The sequence below is a fragment of the Heterodontus francisci genome, chromosome 2 (genome assembly GCF_036365525.1).
Source record: "Heterodontus francisci isolate sHetFra1 chromosome 2, sHetFra1.hap1, whole genome shotgun sequence".
NCBI classification, from domain to species: Eukaryota; Metazoa; Chordata; class Chondrichthyes; order Heterodontiformes; family Heterodontidae; genus Heterodontus; species Heterodontus francisci.
This window is the reverse complement of record NC_090372.1, coordinates 214108738-214127060: the sequence shown is the minus strand read 5'-3', so window position 1 is coordinate 214127060 and position 18323 is coordinate 214108738. Positions and strand designations below refer to the sequence as shown.

General features: G+C 46.1%; 1 protein-coding gene across 1 annotated transcript; it reads right to left on the bottom strand.

The window, feature by feature from the left end:
• Positions 1–1511: 1511 nt before the first annotated feature.
• On the bottom strand, positions 1512–8861 carry si:dkey-12e7.1 (uncharacterized protein LOC557553 homolog). Its single transcript, XM_068052254.1, has 2 exons — positions 8683–8861; positions 1512–4818 (listed from the first exon to the last, which is right to left on the bottom strand). Exon 2 carries the CDS (start codon positions 4669–4671, stop codon positions 3538–3540), a length of 1134 nt encoding a protein of 377 aa, XP_067908355.1. The 5' UTR covers positions 4672–4818; positions 8683–8861; the 3' UTR covers positions 1512–3537.
• Between the last annotated feature and the right edge of the window lie 9462 nt (positions 8862–18323).

Sequence of the window (18323 nt, the reverse complement as noted above, 5' to 3'; positions counted from 1 at the left end):
CTTACCTTAGGAAGGATATTATTGCCATAAAGGGAGTGCAACGAAGGTTCACCAGACTTGTTCCCGGGATGGCGGGACTGTACTATGAAAAGAGATTGGGGAAACTGGGCTTGTATTCATTACAGTTTCGAAGAATGAGAGGTGATTGAAACCTACAAATACTTATAGGGATGGACAGGGTCGATGCAGCTAAGATGTTTCCCCTGGTTGGGGAGTCTAGAACCAGGAGACACAATTTCAAAATAAGGGGGAAGCCACTTAGGACACAGATGAGGAGATATTTCTTTACTCAGAGGGTTGTGAATCTTTGGAATTCTCTACCCCAGAGGGCTGTGGAAGCTCAGTCATTGAGTATGTTTAAAGCAGAGATTGACAGATTTCTAAATACAAATGACATAAAGGGATATGAGGATAGTGTGGGAAAAAGGTATTGAAGTGGATGATCAGCCATGATCATATTGAATGGTGGGGCAGGTTCGATGGGCTGAATGGTCTACTCCTGCTCCTATGTTCCTATTTTCCTATAAATACTGTGGCTACAAGAATGGGTCAGAGGCTGGGAATTCTCTGGTGAGTAACCCATTTCCTGTCTCCCCAGTACCTATCCACCATCTACAAGGCACAAGTCAGGAGTGTGATGGAATACTCTCCACTTGCCTGGATCCGTGCAGCTCCAACAACACTCAAGAAGCTCGACACCATCCAGGACAAAGCAGCCCGCTTGATTGATTCCCCATCTACAAACATTCACTCCTTCCACCACCGACGCATAGCGTTCAGCAGTGTGTACCATCTACAAGATGCACTGCAGCAATGCACCAAGGCTCCTTAGACAGCACCATCCAAACCCGCGACCTCTACCACCTAGAAGAACAAGGGCAGCAAATACATGGGAACACCACCATCTACAAGTTCCCCTCCAAGTCACACACCATCCTGACTTGGAACTATATCGCCATTCCTTCACCGTCACTGGGTCAAAATCCTGGAACTCCCTTCCTAACAGCATTGTGGGTGTACCTACCCCAAATAGACTGCAGCGGTTCAAGAAGGCAGCTCACCACCACCTTCTCAAGGGCAATTAGGGATGGGTAATAAATACTGGCCTGGCCAGCAATGCCTACTCCCCATGAATGAATAAAAAAAGATGGTGTGTTATTTGTAGGGGATGTTGGTGCTCTTGTCCTTTTTACTGGCAGAGGGTATGGGGCTGGAAGTGATGTGAACCTAATACTGGCAAACAGCGACAGGAGCTGTGCAGACATCTTGCAGTGAATTCACAGTAACTGCCGAGTTCTCTCCTCCAATAGTTGTAATAATAACTGCATGTACAGCATCTGTGGAACTAGACCTGTCATGCGAGCCAGTGCCTTCGGGGAAGGGGGGGCACAGAAAAAATTGATAAAGAGCTTGTATTTATATAGCACCTTTCATAACCTCAGGATATCTGAAAGTGCTTCAGAGCCAGTGAATTGTAAGTATTGAGAGATAGTTTGCAAACAATATCACATTTTTAATCAGCATTATTTAGTGCAGTAATAGAAACACAATACCAGAGGTTTACATGAAATTTCTTGCAGTAAAACCCTTTTTGTTGAATATTGTTTTTAAGTAGACTAAGTGCAACAAAGCAAAATCTAGTAGCAGTTAATTTGTGGCTCTTGGTGGGCGATTGAGGAAATGAAATACCCGGAGAAAGGGGAGTCATTGATTTAATTTTCTCTTTCAGTGGCCAGAGACGCATTTGGTGTAGCTTGAGAGCAACTGTTCAATTGTTCCCTTGGTCAAGAAATACAGAAACTGCGTGGCAGCAACATAACTACTCTGCTACTGTTACCTATTCCTTGATGTTCAGCTCATACTTATAAATAAAAACAAGTGTTAGGAAAAGCCTTTCCTCAATCTGTAAGTGACCTTCCTACTGCAGGACTCATTAATCTGTGACAACCAAATACTGGATGACAAGGTACAAATATATTACTCTCTCACAGTAACATTTTCTCCGTGTCTACCCTGGTGTACTGTCATCATTTTAAAGATCTCCACCAGGTCACCCTTCAGTTTTCTCTTTTCTAGGGAAAAGAGCTCCAACCTGTTCAGTATTTGCTGCTCGATCTAACCTCTCAGTTCTGGTATTATCCTTGTAAATCCTTTTTGTACCTCAAGTGCTTCTGTATCGTTTTTATAATATTGGAGACCAGAGCTGTGCACAGTACATCAAACCTGGTTCTGGATTTCTTTTTTCTTATCTTTACTGAATCTGAATTTAAAACACATCAAACAGCCACTCAGCAGTCAGTCACAACAAAGGACAAAGTGCCATCTCCGCACTCGATGGCCCGATTACAACGTGAAGGTTGGGGAGGCGGTGGCACAGTGGTAATGTCACTGGACGAGTAATCCAGAAAGCCAGGTAATTGCTCTGGAGAGATGGGTTCGAATCCCACCACGTCAGATGGTGAAATTTAAATTCAATTAATAAATCTGGAATTAAAAAGCTAGTCTAATGGTGACCATTGTCGATTGTTGTAAAAACCCATCTGGTTCACTAATATCCTTTAGGGAAGGAAATCTGCCATCCTTACCTGGTCTGGCCTACATGTGACTCCAGACCCACAGCAATGTGATTGACTCTTAACTGCCCTCTAAAATGGCCTAACAAGCCACTCAGTTCAAGGGCAATTAGGGATGGGCAATAAATGCTGGGCTAGCCAGCGACACCCACATCCAACAAACAAATAAAAAAACCCATGCAACAAACCCATTACACAGGGATTGTAGCAGCTTGAGAGAGTGTAGAATCATAACCACAGTGGTGATTTTTTTTTTTAATTCTCAAACATGGAGGATCCCAGTCTAAATATTCCAGGATTAGTTCTTGTAGTTTATGCTGACACACAGCTACTGCAGAAACCATTAATCCCTTTAACACATTTCCTGCGTTTATATCACACGTCCTGATTGATGAACCACAGACAACTGGTGTGTTGCTGCTGAAGACTCCTGACCTTGGATCACAAGCTCTTCCAGGTTAAAGTTCAACTTATTGGGGCATTTTTGTGTTCATCGAGATAAAAGATGTTAATGCTGGGAAATAGAACTTTCCACTTCCCTCAGCATCAAACACTCCCAGAACAGGTACAGCATAGGCTTAGATACAGAGGAATGCTCCCTCTACACTGTCCCATCAAACACTCCAGGACAGGTACAGCACCTGGTTAGATACAGAGTAAAGTTCCTCTACAAATAAAAAAAAAAATTTAAAATAGGTTAGATACAGAGTCAAGCTCCCTCTACACTATAGAGGGAGGGGGAGAGAAGGGTGGACAGGGAGGTGGGGAGGAGAAGAGAGAGAGGGGTAGTGAGAGGGGGGAGAGAGGGTAGTGAGGGAGGGGGAGTGAGAGAGGGGGGTTGTGAGAGTGGAGGGGAGTGAAGGAGGGGGGGAGGGGGAGAGAGTAACATAATTCATAATAACATAATATAGAAATGAAGAGAGGAATGCTGAGTTGTGGACGTTTCTGTTTGGGTTGCAGATGATCACAGCAGCCAGGTGTCCGAATGCTGAACACAGTAACACGCCTGTGCCAGCACCTCGGCCAGCTCCCCATCAGCCTCTTGCTGCCAAGATGGCAGCAGCTGGTGCTGGTTGAGTGCCTGGAGCTTGGGCGCACCTTCCTGGAGAAGGTTATAGAGGCAAGGCCAGCGGCTCTGGACAGCTAAATGGGTCTGGCGATTCAGGATGATCCCCCTGATAGTCTTCTTAACCTTCAGCTCCTTCAGCTGAGGCAAGTTTAATAGGCTGAAGACCAGGCCCCTGCTCTGGGAAACATCCAGGAACTCCAATGAACTGGACTCCAAGGTGTAGGTGACCTCCAGGTCTTTAACAGGGATCATGACGTGCAGAGTAAGGCTCTTCAGGTTGGGCAGGGCTCGGGTCAACTCTTGCATGCTGTTGGGACAGATTCCCTTGAAGACCCAGAAGTAGTTCAACTCCAAACTCTTCAGCTGCTGGAAGGCAGTCAGCAGCTTCACGGAGAGCTCAGACCAATCAAAGGGCAGGCTGGCCTGTTGCAGGCCTGGTGAGATACGGCCCAGCTTCTCCAGTAGGCTCTGGAAGTTGTTGACCTGCTCTGCTTTGGCCAAGCCCACCTGGATCATGCTGGGCTGGCGGTGAGTGGGCAGGGGCTCCAGCGGAGTGAGTGTCCAGTTCAGCTTCAGCTCCCTTAGCTCCCGGCAGTTCACCCTCTCCAAGAACTGCAGGAGAAACTGAGTCCAGTTAGACTGCTCATCCCCCAGGTCAAAGCTGGCACGCAACACCAGGAGGCTGGCACCACGGGACATCAGGTGGTATGCATAGTCTTTGACCCGTTCCTTCCAGCGCTCATGGTCTCCGGCGGTGGGCAGTGGTGCTCCCTCCCCATCGCGGTAAGCACCCAGGCAGGCAAAGTCCGCCTGGCGCCACAGCCTGGAGGTCCTCATCAGTCGGCTCCAGCCCTGGCAGACCAGGGCTGCCCGGCACTTCTCCATCTCTGACAGGAATGAGAAACAGTTCAGCTGGCACTCAGGTGGCAAGGCGTTAAACAGGAAATGCCTGAGTCCCACCACCTCTCTGCTCGCCCCCCTCTGCGTGTCACTGGCAGGAATACAAGCTCGTTTCCTCTTCCGTGGCATTGCCAGATGGTCCTGAGAGCAGCGGTCAGAGGCATCACAGTCTTAGTCCGGCTGAGACGTCCATTCGTCACTCACTGGGGAGCAAACCCTTTCCAACTGGATATAAAAGAATCAGCAGTGTCAGACCCCCCTGACTGATGGAAACTCCTAAAGGGGGAGAGGGGGGAGGGGGAATACAAAAAGAAAATGATTCAACTGAATGTCAGTTTACTGTCCACACAATTCCTCCTTTCCTCCAATTCTGCAGTCAGCAGGTATCCTCTGATATCCAAGTGACCTCTATATACAAGGGTGGGGGATAGGTAAAGAGGGAAGGGTTCCTGTGACAATGAATGTACCTTTTACCTTTGTTGAATTTTTAACTGATATAGTGTATACTTGCATTTATATAGCACCTTTAACATAGTAGAATGTCCCAAGGTGTTTCGCAAGATGATTATCAAACATATCAGGAGATATTAGGTCAGAAACCAAAAGCTTGATCAAACAGATAGGTTAGAAGGAGGGTCTTAAAGAGGAGAGAGAGGAGGGAGGCACGGAGAGGTTTAGGGAGGGAATTCCAAAGCTTAGGGCCCAGGCAGCTGAAGACACAACTGCTAATGGTGGAGCGATTAAAATCAGTGATTTTCAAAATTCTGGTTCTTTGAAAGAACTATCCAATTAGTCCTTCTCCCATCCTGTTCTTTCCCCATTGCCCTGAAAGTTTTTCCTTTATAACGCCAATTTTCTTTTGAAATTGAATCTGCTTCCACTGCCCTTTCAGGCAGTGCATTCCAGATCACAACAACTCACTGTGTCAAAAAATTCCTCCTCATCTCCCTTCTGTTTTTCTTGTTAATCTGTATCCCCTGACCTTCCTGCCACAGGAAACAGTTTCTCCAGATTTACTCTATCAAAACCTTTTATAATTTTGAATGCCTCTAATGAATTTTGTTTTAATCTCTGCTCTGATAAGAACAATCCCACGTTCTCCAGTCTCCACATAACTTCCTTAAATGCTGTGCCCAGAACTGAACACAGCACTCCAGCTGGGGCCTAACCAGTCATTTATAAAGGTTTATCATAACTTTTTTTGTATTCTATACCTCTGTTTATAAAACCAAGAATCTCATTTAAACAACCAACTCAACTTGTCCTGCCACCTTCAAACATTTGTGTACATTCACCCCCAGGTCTGTCTGTTCCTGCATCCCCTTTAATAATTGTACCATTTAATTTATATTGTCTCACCTCATTCTTTCTACCAAAGTGAATTTCTTCATACTTCCCTGCATTAAACTGCACCTGCCATGTGTCCGTCCATTTCCCCAGGTCTGTCTATGCCCTCCCGAAGTCTTTTAATGCCCTTCTGTTTACTACATTTCCAAGTTTCATATCATTGGCAAAATTTGAATTAATGCCTTGTATATCGAACACAAGATTAATATATACCACAAGGCACAGTGGTCCTAATACTCACTCCCCCCATCCCCCTCCCCGCCCACAACTGGGAAACCCCACTGCACATTTCCCTCCAGTCTCAAAACAAACGCTCACCACTACTCTCTGCTTTCTGTCCCTTAGCCAATTTCATACCCAGACTATCACTACCCCTTTAAACCATGTGCTTCAATTTTGCTAACAAATTCATCACGTGCCACTTTATCAAAAGCCTTTTGAAAGACCATATTAAATCCTGGCTTGGGTATAAAATTAAAACCCGACCACAGCCAACCCGAACCCAACCCAGGCCCGAGTCCTTTAATTTTTTTCGCGCCCAACAAGACCCAACAGGAATATCTTTCACCCATACTGACAGCAGGCTATTCCTGCAGTTGGAGTTGTGGGGAATCATGAGTAAGCCTGATCCCATGACTTCCCCGGAAGCAGCACTGTCCAGCCCGACCCGACCTGAGCCCGAATGCTGGACTCAGAATTTCGACTCGACCCGATCTGACCCGGACCTGACACATGTAGTCGGGTCCAGTTGTGTTCGGGTCGGGTAGCCATGCTTTAGTCCATATACACATCAACCCCATTACTCTCATCAACCCTCTCCATTACTTCAAAGAACTCAATCAAGTTAGTCAAACATTATTTTCCTTTAACAAATCCATGTTAACTTTTATTACTTAACCCATATTTTACCAAGTACTAAATAATTTTGTCCCGCATTATTGCCTCAAAACGTTTTGCCATCACTGACATTAGGCTGACTGGCCTGTGTTTATATCTCACCCCTTTTTAAACAGTGTTGTTACATTTGCAGTCCTCTGGCCCCAATCCCAGATCTGAGGATGTTTGGAAGATCGAGGTCAGAGCCTCTGCAATTTCAATCCTTACTTCCCTCAGAAAACTAGGATGCATCCCAGCCAGAACCATTGACTTTGGATCTCCTTTTTATCTATTTTTAGCCTATCTATTTTCTCTACTCCCTCCTCATTTACTGTGACATTGGCAGAATCCTCTTCTTCATTGAAGGCAGATACAAAGTACTCATTCAGTACCTCAGCCATGCTCTCTGCCACCCAAGATTTCCTTTTTGGTCCCCACACTTCCTTTACTACCCTATTATGTGTTTATAAGTGACTTTTGGGTTTCCTTTTATGTTAACCTGCTCATCTATTCTCATACTCTCTCTTTGCCCCTGACCTTTTTCAGTTCCCTCTGCACTTTTTGTATTCAGCTTCATCTCCACTTAATTATGAACTTAACATTTATCATAAGCCTCCTTTTTCCATCTCATTTTAACTCTATATCTTTAGTCATATCTTTATCTTTCCATTCCTCCTTGTGGGAACGTGTCTAGTCTGTACTTCAACCATCTCCTTTTTCAAGGCCTCCCAAGTTAACAACTACATTATTATGGGTATATGTAACTATCAGAATGGTGGGTGAACCCTGGTCTTCCTTTGTCGAGCCACTTTTCTTCAGAACATAAGAGATAGGAGCTGGAGAAGGCCATTCTGCACTTGGAGCCTGCTCCATCATTCAATAACGAGAGGGCAGTGATTGGCAAAAGAAACAACAGCGACATGAGGAAAAACCTTTTTACACAGTGAGTGGCTCGGATCTGGAATGCACTGGCTGAGAGTGTGGTGGAGGAAGATTCAATCATGGTCTTCAAAAGGGAATTATCTAAAGAGAAAATATTTGTAGGGCGGCAGGGAAAAGGAAGGGGAATGGGACTAGGTGAGTTAGTCTTGCAAAGAGCTGGCGCAGACACAATGGGCTGAATGGCCTGCTCCTCTGCTGGAACTATTTATGACTATAAGATCATGGCTGAACTTCTACATCAATTTCACCTTCCTGCACTATCCCCATATCCCTTAATTGCCTGAGTATCCAAATATCTGTCAACTTCTATCTTGAATATACTCAATGACTGAGCTTCCACAGCCCTCTGAGGTAGAGAATTCCAAAGATTCACAACCCTCTGAGTAAAGAAATTCCTCCTCATCTCGGTCCTAAATGGTCAATCCCTTACCCTGAGACTGTGACCCTGTCTTCTAGATTCCCCAGCCAGGGGGAAACGACCTCCCAGTATCTACCCTGTCAAGCCCCTTCAGAATTTTATGTTTCAATGCGATCACTTCTACTGGTAAACTCATTCGAGTCCTCCCTGTGTGTTACCCCATCTACCCCAGCTTTTACCCCCACACCCAGTCATATCCCAACGACTTGGTGTAATCTCAGGTCAGTGTGATGGGTCAGATCCAGTGAAAATAAGTTAGAATCAGCCCCCGAACCAGAATTCAACCAATAACCAAGGTCCAGGCATCTCAGAAGCCAGGACACTGGCAGACACGTCAGCTGCACTCGATTGTAATCGACTCCTTGTGTGTTTATTGTTTGTTGAGTTCAGGTCCTCTTTAAAAGCAACCGGTTTCCCTATGGGAAGAAGGCAAGGTAACCAGAGAGAAGAAAAACAAGTCAAAGTAGGAGGAATTATTTCCTACAAATCCTGCCTGTGGGGGAAATCCTGAATAAAGACACAAAGAAATTCTGCTGCTTTAGAGAAATTACACTCACCAGCTCCTCCCTGCAAAACCCTCTCTTCTCTGCAACGTACACTGGTAGCATTTTGTGTCTCAGTACTTCAGGCCTCAGTCTTGCTTAAGATTTCTTCTCCTGTTTAAGTGCCTGCGATGCACTGAACCTCCCCGAAGGTGGATCCAGAATCCAGGCAGCTTCCGCGATTCAGCGGAGATCGACCTGGACCTGTGGAGTGACACCACCCCCGTGTGGACACAGCGGGTACAGCAGAATTTCGCCTGTGGAGTGACACCACCCCCGTGTGGACACAGCGGGTACAGCAGAATTTCGCCTGTGGAGCGACACCACCCCCATGTGGACACGGCGGGTACAGCAGTGTTTCGCCTGTGAGTCAAAGCGCCCCCGTGTGGACACGGCGGGTACAGCAGCGTTTCGCCTGTGGAGCGACGCCACCCTCGTGTGGACACGGCGGGTACAGCAGCGTTTCGCCTGTGGGTCAAAGCGCCCCCGTGTGGACATGGCGAGTACAGCAGCATTTCGCTTGTGGAACGACACCACCCCCGTGTGGACACGGTGGGTGCAGCAGCATTTCGCCTGTGGGGCAAAGCGCCCCCGTGTGGACACGGCAGGTACAGCAATGTTTCGCCTTTGGGTTAAAGCACCCCCTTTGGAATCAAACAATCATAGAAAGTTTATGGCCCATCATGTCTGCGCCAGCCGAAAAACGAGCCACCCATTCTAATCCCACCTTCCAGCATTTGGTCCATAGCCCTGCAGATTACGGCACTTGAAGTGCATATTTAGACTCCTTTTGAATGAGTTTCTGCCTCAACTACCCTTTCAGGCAGTAAGTTCCAGACCCCCACTACCCTCTGGGTGAAAAACGTTTTCCTCATTTTCCCCTCAACTCCTTCTACCAATCACTTTAAATCTATGGCCCCTAGTCACTGATCTCTCTGGTAAGGTGAATAGACCCTTCACCTCCACTCTATCCAGGTCCCTCACAATTTTGTACATTTCAATCAAATCTGCCCTCAGCCTTCTCAGTTCCAAAGAGAACAACCCCAGCCTATCCAATCTTTCCTCATTGCTACATTTTTCCAGTCCTGGCAACATTCTCATAAATCTCCTCTGTTCCCTCTCTAGTGCAATTACATCTTTTCTGTAATGAGGTAACCAGAACTGCACACCGTACTCAAGGTGTGGCCTAACCAATGAGTTATCAAGTTCCAGCTCTTATATTCTATACCTCTGGTAATAAAGAAAAGGATTCCATATGCCTTCTTAACCACCTTATCGACCTGTCCTGCTACCTTCAGGGATCTGTGGACATTCACTCCAAGGTCCCTCACTTCCTCTACACCTCTCAGTATTTTCCCATTAATCTTGTATTCCTTTGCCTTGTTTGACCTCCCCAAATGCATCACCTCTCACTTCTCCAGGTTAAATTCCATTCAGCGGTGTTCCATTTAGTGTTTCACCTGTGGAGTGATGAAACTCCCATGTGGATAACTTACCAAAGGGTGAGAGCACAGACTATGTGGTTCCCAACAGTATCTCACCTGTGGGGTCACGACATGTCCCCTTATGGCTTTGAGAAACACATATGAAACAGGGCACCACCTCATTTTTGGAATCACCTCGTCCTTGTGTGGACTCCAAGATCGATGTGAGGGTAGATGAAGATAATCGCTTCCTTCTCTGGAATAAGGAGTGAGGTAAGATTGACTGCAATACAATGCCCTGTATTATCAATGTACTGAAGAAGATCCTCTCTCCTAGGTAAGCTGAAAGAAATGTGACAATCTTTTTCACATTGTGAGTTGGCACTTAAATCACCACCTTCAGCAGCAGATTAATCAGCCGGTTATCCTGGCATGTGCTCCATATGCTGTATTATGGCTTTTCACAGCTCAAGACAGGACCTTGTAAATACTAATTGGAGTATAACAAGAGAATGGTCCCAATGCTAACTTCAGCAAAAGGAGCCCTGGTGGAATCAACTCACCTGTGTGGTTCAGAGTGATCTCTCCCACAGGCAATTTCTCAATTGGAATGACCAACCCTCAAACCTTTTTCTCCTTCATAGAAAGTATCTCATTGAAAAACAACAATAGAGAAAAAACAGTCTCACTCTCAAAAACATATCGAATAACTTTTTTTCAGGATGTGGGCAATGTTTATAAACCATCCCCAGTTCTTCAGAGAGGTGCAAAAATTATAGGGTGGTTCTAATGGGGGACTTCAATAATCCAAACATAGACTGGGATAATAGTAGTGTAAAGGGCAGTGAGGGGCAAGAGTTCCTAGAGTGTGTTCAGGAAAATTTTCTACAGCAGTATGTCTCTAGTCCAATGAGAAAGGAGACACTGCTAGACCTGGTTCTTGGAAATGAGGTGGGCCAAGTGGATTAAATATCTGTAGGAAAACATTTAGGGGATAGTGATCATTGTATCATAAGGTTTAGGCTGACGGTGGAAACGAAGAACAATTCAGAGTAAGAATAATTAACTGGAGGAAAGCCAACTTCAATGGGGTAAGAATGGATCTGGGATGAGTAAATCAAAGATTGGCAGGAAAAGCGGGCTACCTCCAAAGAAGAGATAGTTCGGGCACAGTCAAGCTATGTTCCCTCGAAGGGGAAAGATAGGGTAAACAAATCCAGAGCTCCCTGGATGACAAAGGAGACAGAGGGCTGAATTTTATTGAGGCGCTGCCAAGTGCAGCAGCGCCCTTTGAACTTGGTGGCATGCCCGCATTCACCAGCCACCGCATTCACCAGCCACCGCATTCACCAGCCACCGCATTCACCAGCCACCGCCGAGTCCCCGCAATTAATATCATTAGAATCACGGCGCCGAGCCACCCTCCCCATATTATGTGAGGAGAGGCGGGACATTCGGCGCAGAGAGAGAGTCTTTGACAGCTGTGCAGCAGGTGCTGAGGCTCTATTTTAAATACCCCAGCACCTGCTTCCTGACAGCTGTCAAAGGAATACTTACCTGACTGCTGAAGAGTGGGGCTGCTGTCAATCTGGCAGCAAAGCAGAAAGTGCTGGGGTTACTCAGCAGGTCAGGCAGCATCTGTAGAGAGAGAAGCAGAGTAACTTGACCAAGTTCACAGACCTGAAAGTTAACTCTACTCTCTCCACAGATGCTGCCTGACCTGCTGAGTTACCCCAGCACTTTCTGCTTTGCTGCCACATACTTACCCTGCTGTGTCCCAGTGTCCTGTGAAGTTGCAATCCTCTTCTTCCACTCAAGTGTAATATTCCTTCTTGTAGGCATGCCGCACCTGGGTGAATAATCTTAAATTTGCACATTCCAGGACATGAGACTTAAAAAGACCATAAAAGGTATTACAGAGGTTTACAGAGAACACACTGACACAAATGCGAATGCACGGGTATCACAGCAATGTAATACGTCTTTCACTAAATGTTCCTCACCAACATGTGTGTCCTTTTCTCTGTGTGAATGATTTTAGTTTAGTTTAGAGATACAGCACTGAAACAGGCCCTTCGGCCCACCGAGTCTGTGCCGACCATCAACCACCCATTTATACTAACCCTACAGTAATCCCATATTCCGACCACAACCCCACCTGTCCCTATATTTCCCTACCACCTACCTATACTAGGGGCAATTGCTAATGGCCAATTTACCTATCAACCTGCAAGTCTTTGGCATGTGGGAGGAAACCGGAGCACCCGGAGGAAACCCACGCAGACACAGGGGGAACTTGCAAACTCCACACAAGCAGTACCCGGAATCGAACCCAGGTCGCTGGAGCTGTGAGGCTGCGGTGCTAACCACTGCGCCACTGTGCCGCCAGCATGTGTGCCAATGTCACATCCCTTTGCATCATTGGCCCTTCAGGAGAGCCAACGTATGCAATAACAACATTGCCATGCCATCATGGAATCAGTGACATGAACATTGTCTCAGTCAGCTGCTGCCTCTAATGGTTTACACAGGGATGTTGCAGATGTGGACTGTTGCACAGCAGGTGAGCGAGGGTGATGTGTGGCTTGCAGAGCTCATGTCGGTTCCTATGGAGCGGAGAGCCTTTGTCTGATAAGCCACTTCCGTATGTCCTAGCTCACTGCTAGCCCTGCGTGCAGAGCCTGGGTGCATCTGCCCTCCCATACGTCTTTCATGTTGTAGGTCCTCAGCGTCCTCATAGTCCGAGGATGAATCCTGTTGACATCTCTCCTCATCATGCCAGGCCTGTAATTGTGCAGAGCAGCAAAGAAAGGAGCTGGCCTTTTCGGCCCGTAGTACAGGGCATCACCCTATCCATACAGGCATTGGAGGTGCTCTTTCAGCATGCCCATCTCCTGCTCAATGGTGGCTCATGTAGCTCAGTGGCTGGCACTGCATCTCTCCTCTGCAGCAGTGGTGGAGTCTCTCACCGGTGTCGGGAGCCATGTCTGCAAAGGATAACCCTTATCTCCAAGATGCCACCCTCCCATCTGAGCCAGTTCAGTGAACAGCGGTGGCAGCCGAGACTGGTGCAAGACCCAGGTGTCATGGCAGCTGCCTGAGAAACGGTCACACATTCGCTGCAAGCATCTGCGGTGTTCACATACCAGCTTCACCTAGATTGAGAGAGTTCCTGTAATGGTTATGTCTGTAGATGGTTGCCTGGCGGGAGGTCTGATAGCTGCATGAGTGCAGTCTATGAACATTACAACCTATGGTTCTCTGTCAATGGTGCCAGAACCACTGGCCCTCTGGGCCTGGCTGTGAGAGTCCGTCCTGAAGTAGACATCCTCACTGGCCCTCCGGTGCAGGGTATTGGTGACCGTCCTGATGCAGCGGTGCACTGCTGACTGTGTGACCCCCACAAAGATCTCTGGTGGACCTCTAAAAGGACCTCTAAGAGGCGTCAGGCTTGAGAACCGCTGCCACTATGAGGAACAAAGGCATGGGATGTCCACAGGAGCCCATGGGCTGCAGGTCATCTTTGAGCAGGGCACAGAGACGTGTCACCACCCTCTCTCTATGCACAATCACCTCTGACACTGGTGCTCTGACATCCGATGGCATGTCATGTGGGGCCTGTAGATACACGGCAACCGTAATGGTGGGCCACCCTTGGGGGCTGCTGCTCACAATCAGGGGCCTCTACATGGATCACACCTGCCTGTTGATATTGCCTCTGGCACATACAGATCCTCACGTGCAGAGGATCACACAATGTAGGATGAGCCATACCTATTTCCATGTGATAAATAAAGTTGAATCCTGCATGTATTCGAAGGTTCCTAACAGGGCAGGGATTGGTGTTGACGGGTACATCAGCTGCTTTCATGGATCAACTATGTGGCGTGCCATGGCATTGCCCATCTTGGCCAACACTCAGAGTGGCACAGCATGACCATATCAGGATCCTACCAGCTGAATCGATTGCTCCCACCATCCATAAAACCTTCATACTCCTGCCCTTTCTGGCACCCTCCCCACACACCAGGTGCCTAGTGTGCCATTGCCCCCTCACAAACACAGAGCGTACACTGTTAACAAAGGGATGGTACATGGTACCTCCCTTCATGCCAGCACAGCTTTCCCTCCAGTAATCCCAGACCCCCTCCCTTCCAGAATACTGAGTGTGACCCTGTGTATCCCCCCTCCCTCCTCTCTTTAAGAATGCGGTGTTAGACCCCTGTGTATCCCCCCCCTCCCTTCCGTAATGCAGAGTGAGGCCCCAGTACAGACCCCTGTGGGATTCTACTCATCACATCCTGCCAGTCAGAAAAGGACCCATTTATGCATACTGATTTCGGCCAGCCAGCCAATCCTCTATCCATGCTAACGTGTTCCCCCTACACCACAAGCTCCTACTTTGCACAGTAACCTTTTATGTGGCACCGTGTCAAATAACTTCTGGAAATCTAAGTACAGTACATCAACAGGCTCCTCTTTATCCACAGCACATGTTACTCCTGCAAAGAACTCCAATAAATTGGTTAAACATGATTTCCCTTTCACAAAACCATTCTGACTATTCCCGATTACTTTGAGTTTTTCTAGTGCCCAGCTATAGCCTCCTTAATGATCGATTCTAACACCTTCCCCATGACAGATGTCAAGCTAACTGGCCTATAGTTACCTGTTTTCTGTCTCCCCCACTTCTTGAATCAAGGAGTTATATTTGCTACTTTCCAGTCTGATGGAACCTTTCCAGAATCAAGCGACTTTTGAAAAATTAACATCAACACATCTACTATCTCATTAGCCACCTCTTTTAAAACCCTCGGATGAAGTCCATCAGGACCCGGGGACTTGTCAGCCCACATCTCCATCAGTTTGCTCAGTACCGCTTCCCTGATGATTGTAATTTCACCAAGTTCCTCTCTTCCTTCCACCTCCTGATTTACAGCTATTACTGGAATGTTTTTTGTATCCTCTACAGTGAAGACAGAAGCAAGATATTCATTTCATCTGCCATTTCCTTATTATCTACTATCAACTCCCCATTCTCACTCTCTCGAGGACCAAACACTCACTTTACTTACTCTTTTCCTTTTTAAATACCTGTAGAAACTCTTGCTATCTGTTTTTACATTTGTAGCTAGCTTCCTCTCACACTCTAATTTCTTTCTCCTGATTAACCTTTTTGTCATTCTCTGCTGTTCTTTATATTCTGACAAATCATCTGACTTGCCACTCATCTTTGTGCAATTATATGCTTTTTCCTTAAGTTTGATGCTTTCCTTAACTTCTTTAGTTAACCACGGATGGTGGATCCTCCCCTTAGAATTTTTCTTTATGGTAGGAATATACTTATTCTGAGTATTCTGAAATATCCCCTTAGATGTCTGCCACTGCTTCTCTACTGATCTATCTCCTAGCCTAGTAACCCAGTTCACTTCAGCTAGCTCAGCTTTCATGCTTGTTGCCCTTATTTAAGTTTAAAATACTAGGCTTAGACCCACTCTTCTCTCTTTCAAACGGGATTTAAAATTCAATCATATTGTGGTCGCCACTACCCAGAGTTGCCTTTACTGTGAGGTCATTAATTAATCTTGTAATATTACACAATACCAAGTCTAATATAACCTGCTCTCTGGTTGGTTCCAGAACGTGCTGCTCTAAGAAACTATCTTGAAAGCATTCCATGAACTCATCATCCAGGCTACGATTGCCAATCTGATTTTTCCAGTTTATATGTAGATTAAAATCACCCATGATTATTGCCGTCCCTTTATCACAAGCACCCAATATTGCTTCTTCTATACTTCATCCTACATTATGATTACTGTTAGGAGGTCTGTAGACTATTCCCACTAGTGACTTCTTTCCCCTACTATTCCTCATCTCCACCCAAACTGATTCTACATCCTGATCTCTTGAACCAAGGTCATCTCTAACTATTGCACCATTAACAGTGCTACTCCTCCACCTTTACCTAGCTTCCTATTCTTCTTGAATGTCCTATACCCCTCAATATTCAGGACCCAATCCTTGACACCCTGCAGTCACATCTTCGTAATGGCTATCAGATCATATTTATTTGCTTCAATGTGCGCTATCAGTTCGTCTACTTTGCTATGAATGCTACGTGAATTCAGATACAGAGCCTTTAGTTTTGTCTTTTTGTTATCTTTGTAACATCTAGTCTTGACTGTTGGTGTGGTCTTAAGGTTTTTTTCTCTCTCCCTTCCTGCCATTCTCTGACCTTCATTTCCCATATTACTATTCTGCTCTCCTGCCTTGACTCAACCCTATGATTTGCTACTTAGAGTCATGGAGTTATACAGCACAGAAACAGGCCCTTCAGCCCAATGCATCTGCGCCGAACATCAAGCACCCGTCCAATATAATCCCATTTTCCCGCCTTGCATGCTATGGCGTTTCAAGTGCTCATCTAAATACTTCTTAAATGGCGTGAGGGTTCCTGTCTCAACCACCTCTTCAGGCAGTGTGTTCCAGATTCCAACCACCCTCTGGGTGAAAAAAGTTTTCCTCAAATCCCCTCTAAACCTCCTGCTCCTTACCTTAAATCTATGCCCCCTGGTTATTGACCCCTTCGCTAAGGGAAAAAATTTCTTCCTATCTAACCTATCAAAGCCCCTCATAATTTTGTACACCTCAATCATGTCCCCCCTCAGCCTTCTCCGTTCCAAGGAAAACTATTGTAGCCTATCGAGTCTCTCTTCATAGCTGAAATTCTCCAGCCCAGGCAACATCCTGGTGAATCTCCTCTGCACTCACTCCAGTGTAATCACATCCTTCCTATAGTGTGGTGGCCAGAACTGCACACAGTACTCCAGCTGTGGCCTAACCAGCATTCTATAGAGCTCTATCATAACCTCTCTGCTCTTATATTCTATGCCTCGGCTAATAAAGGCAATTATCCTGTATGCCTTCCTAACCACCTTATCTACCTGTGTTGCTGCCTTCAGTGATCTATGGACAAGTACATCAAGGTCCCTCTGACCCTTTGTACTTCCTAGGGTCCTACCATCCATTGTATATTCCTTTGCCCTGTTAGTCGTCCCAAAGTATATCACCTCACACTTCTCAGGATTAAATTCCATTTGCCACTGCTCTGCCCATCTTGCCAGCCCATCTATATCGTCCTGTAATCTAAGGCTTTCCTCCTCATTATTTATGACACCACCAATTTTCGTGTCATCTGCAAACTTACTGATCATACCTCCTATATTCACGTCTAAATCATTAATGTACACTACAAACAGTAAGGGTCCCAACACCGATCCCTGCGGTACACTACTGGTCACAGGCCTCCATTCACAAAAAGAACCCTCGACCATCACCCTCTACCTCCTGTCACTAAGCCAATTTTGGATCCAATTTGCCAAATTGCCCTGGATCCCATGGGCTCTTACCTTCTTAACCAATCTCCCTTGCAGGACCTTATCAAAAACCTTACTGAAGTCCATGTAGACCACATCAACTGCTTTACCCTCATCTACACATCTAGTCACCTCCTCGAAAATGTGGGCTGTACTGTTGGGCTGGTCTGTACCTGAAACATGCTGGGACTAGTGTTCTAGCAAACCGTATAACTAGGCAAGTAGAGAGGGCTTTAAACTAAACAAGGGGGGAGAGGGATCAAGCTTGGGTAGGTGTATGATTACTTTTCATCTGTGTTCACTACGGAGAAGGACGATGTAGGTGTAAAATAGGGATAGTTAGTGTGGCTTTGTCAGGGGGAAATCATGTCTAACAAATTTTAGTTTAAAGCCCTCTCTACTTCCCTAGTTATACGGTTTGCTAAAACACTGGTCCCAGCACAATTCAGGTACAGACCATCCCAACAGTACAGCCCCCATTTCTCCAGTACTGGTACCAGTGCCCAACAAACCGAAACCCACTTCTTCCACACCAGTCTTTGAGCCACGTATTCATTTCACTAATCTTCTGGAATCTATTATTAAGGCAGTCTTAACAATGCACTTAGAAAAGCACAGTATGATTAGAACATGTCAATATGGCTTTACTTTATTTTAACAAATTTATTAGAGTTTTTGAGGATGTAACTAGTAGGGTAGATAAAGGGGAATCAGTAGATGTAGTGTACCTGGATTTCCAAAAGGCATTCAATAAGGTGCCACATAAAAGGTTAATTGGCAAGATAAGGGCTCATGGAGTTGGGGGTAATATATTAGCATTGGTAGATGATTGGTTAATGGACAGGACGCAGAG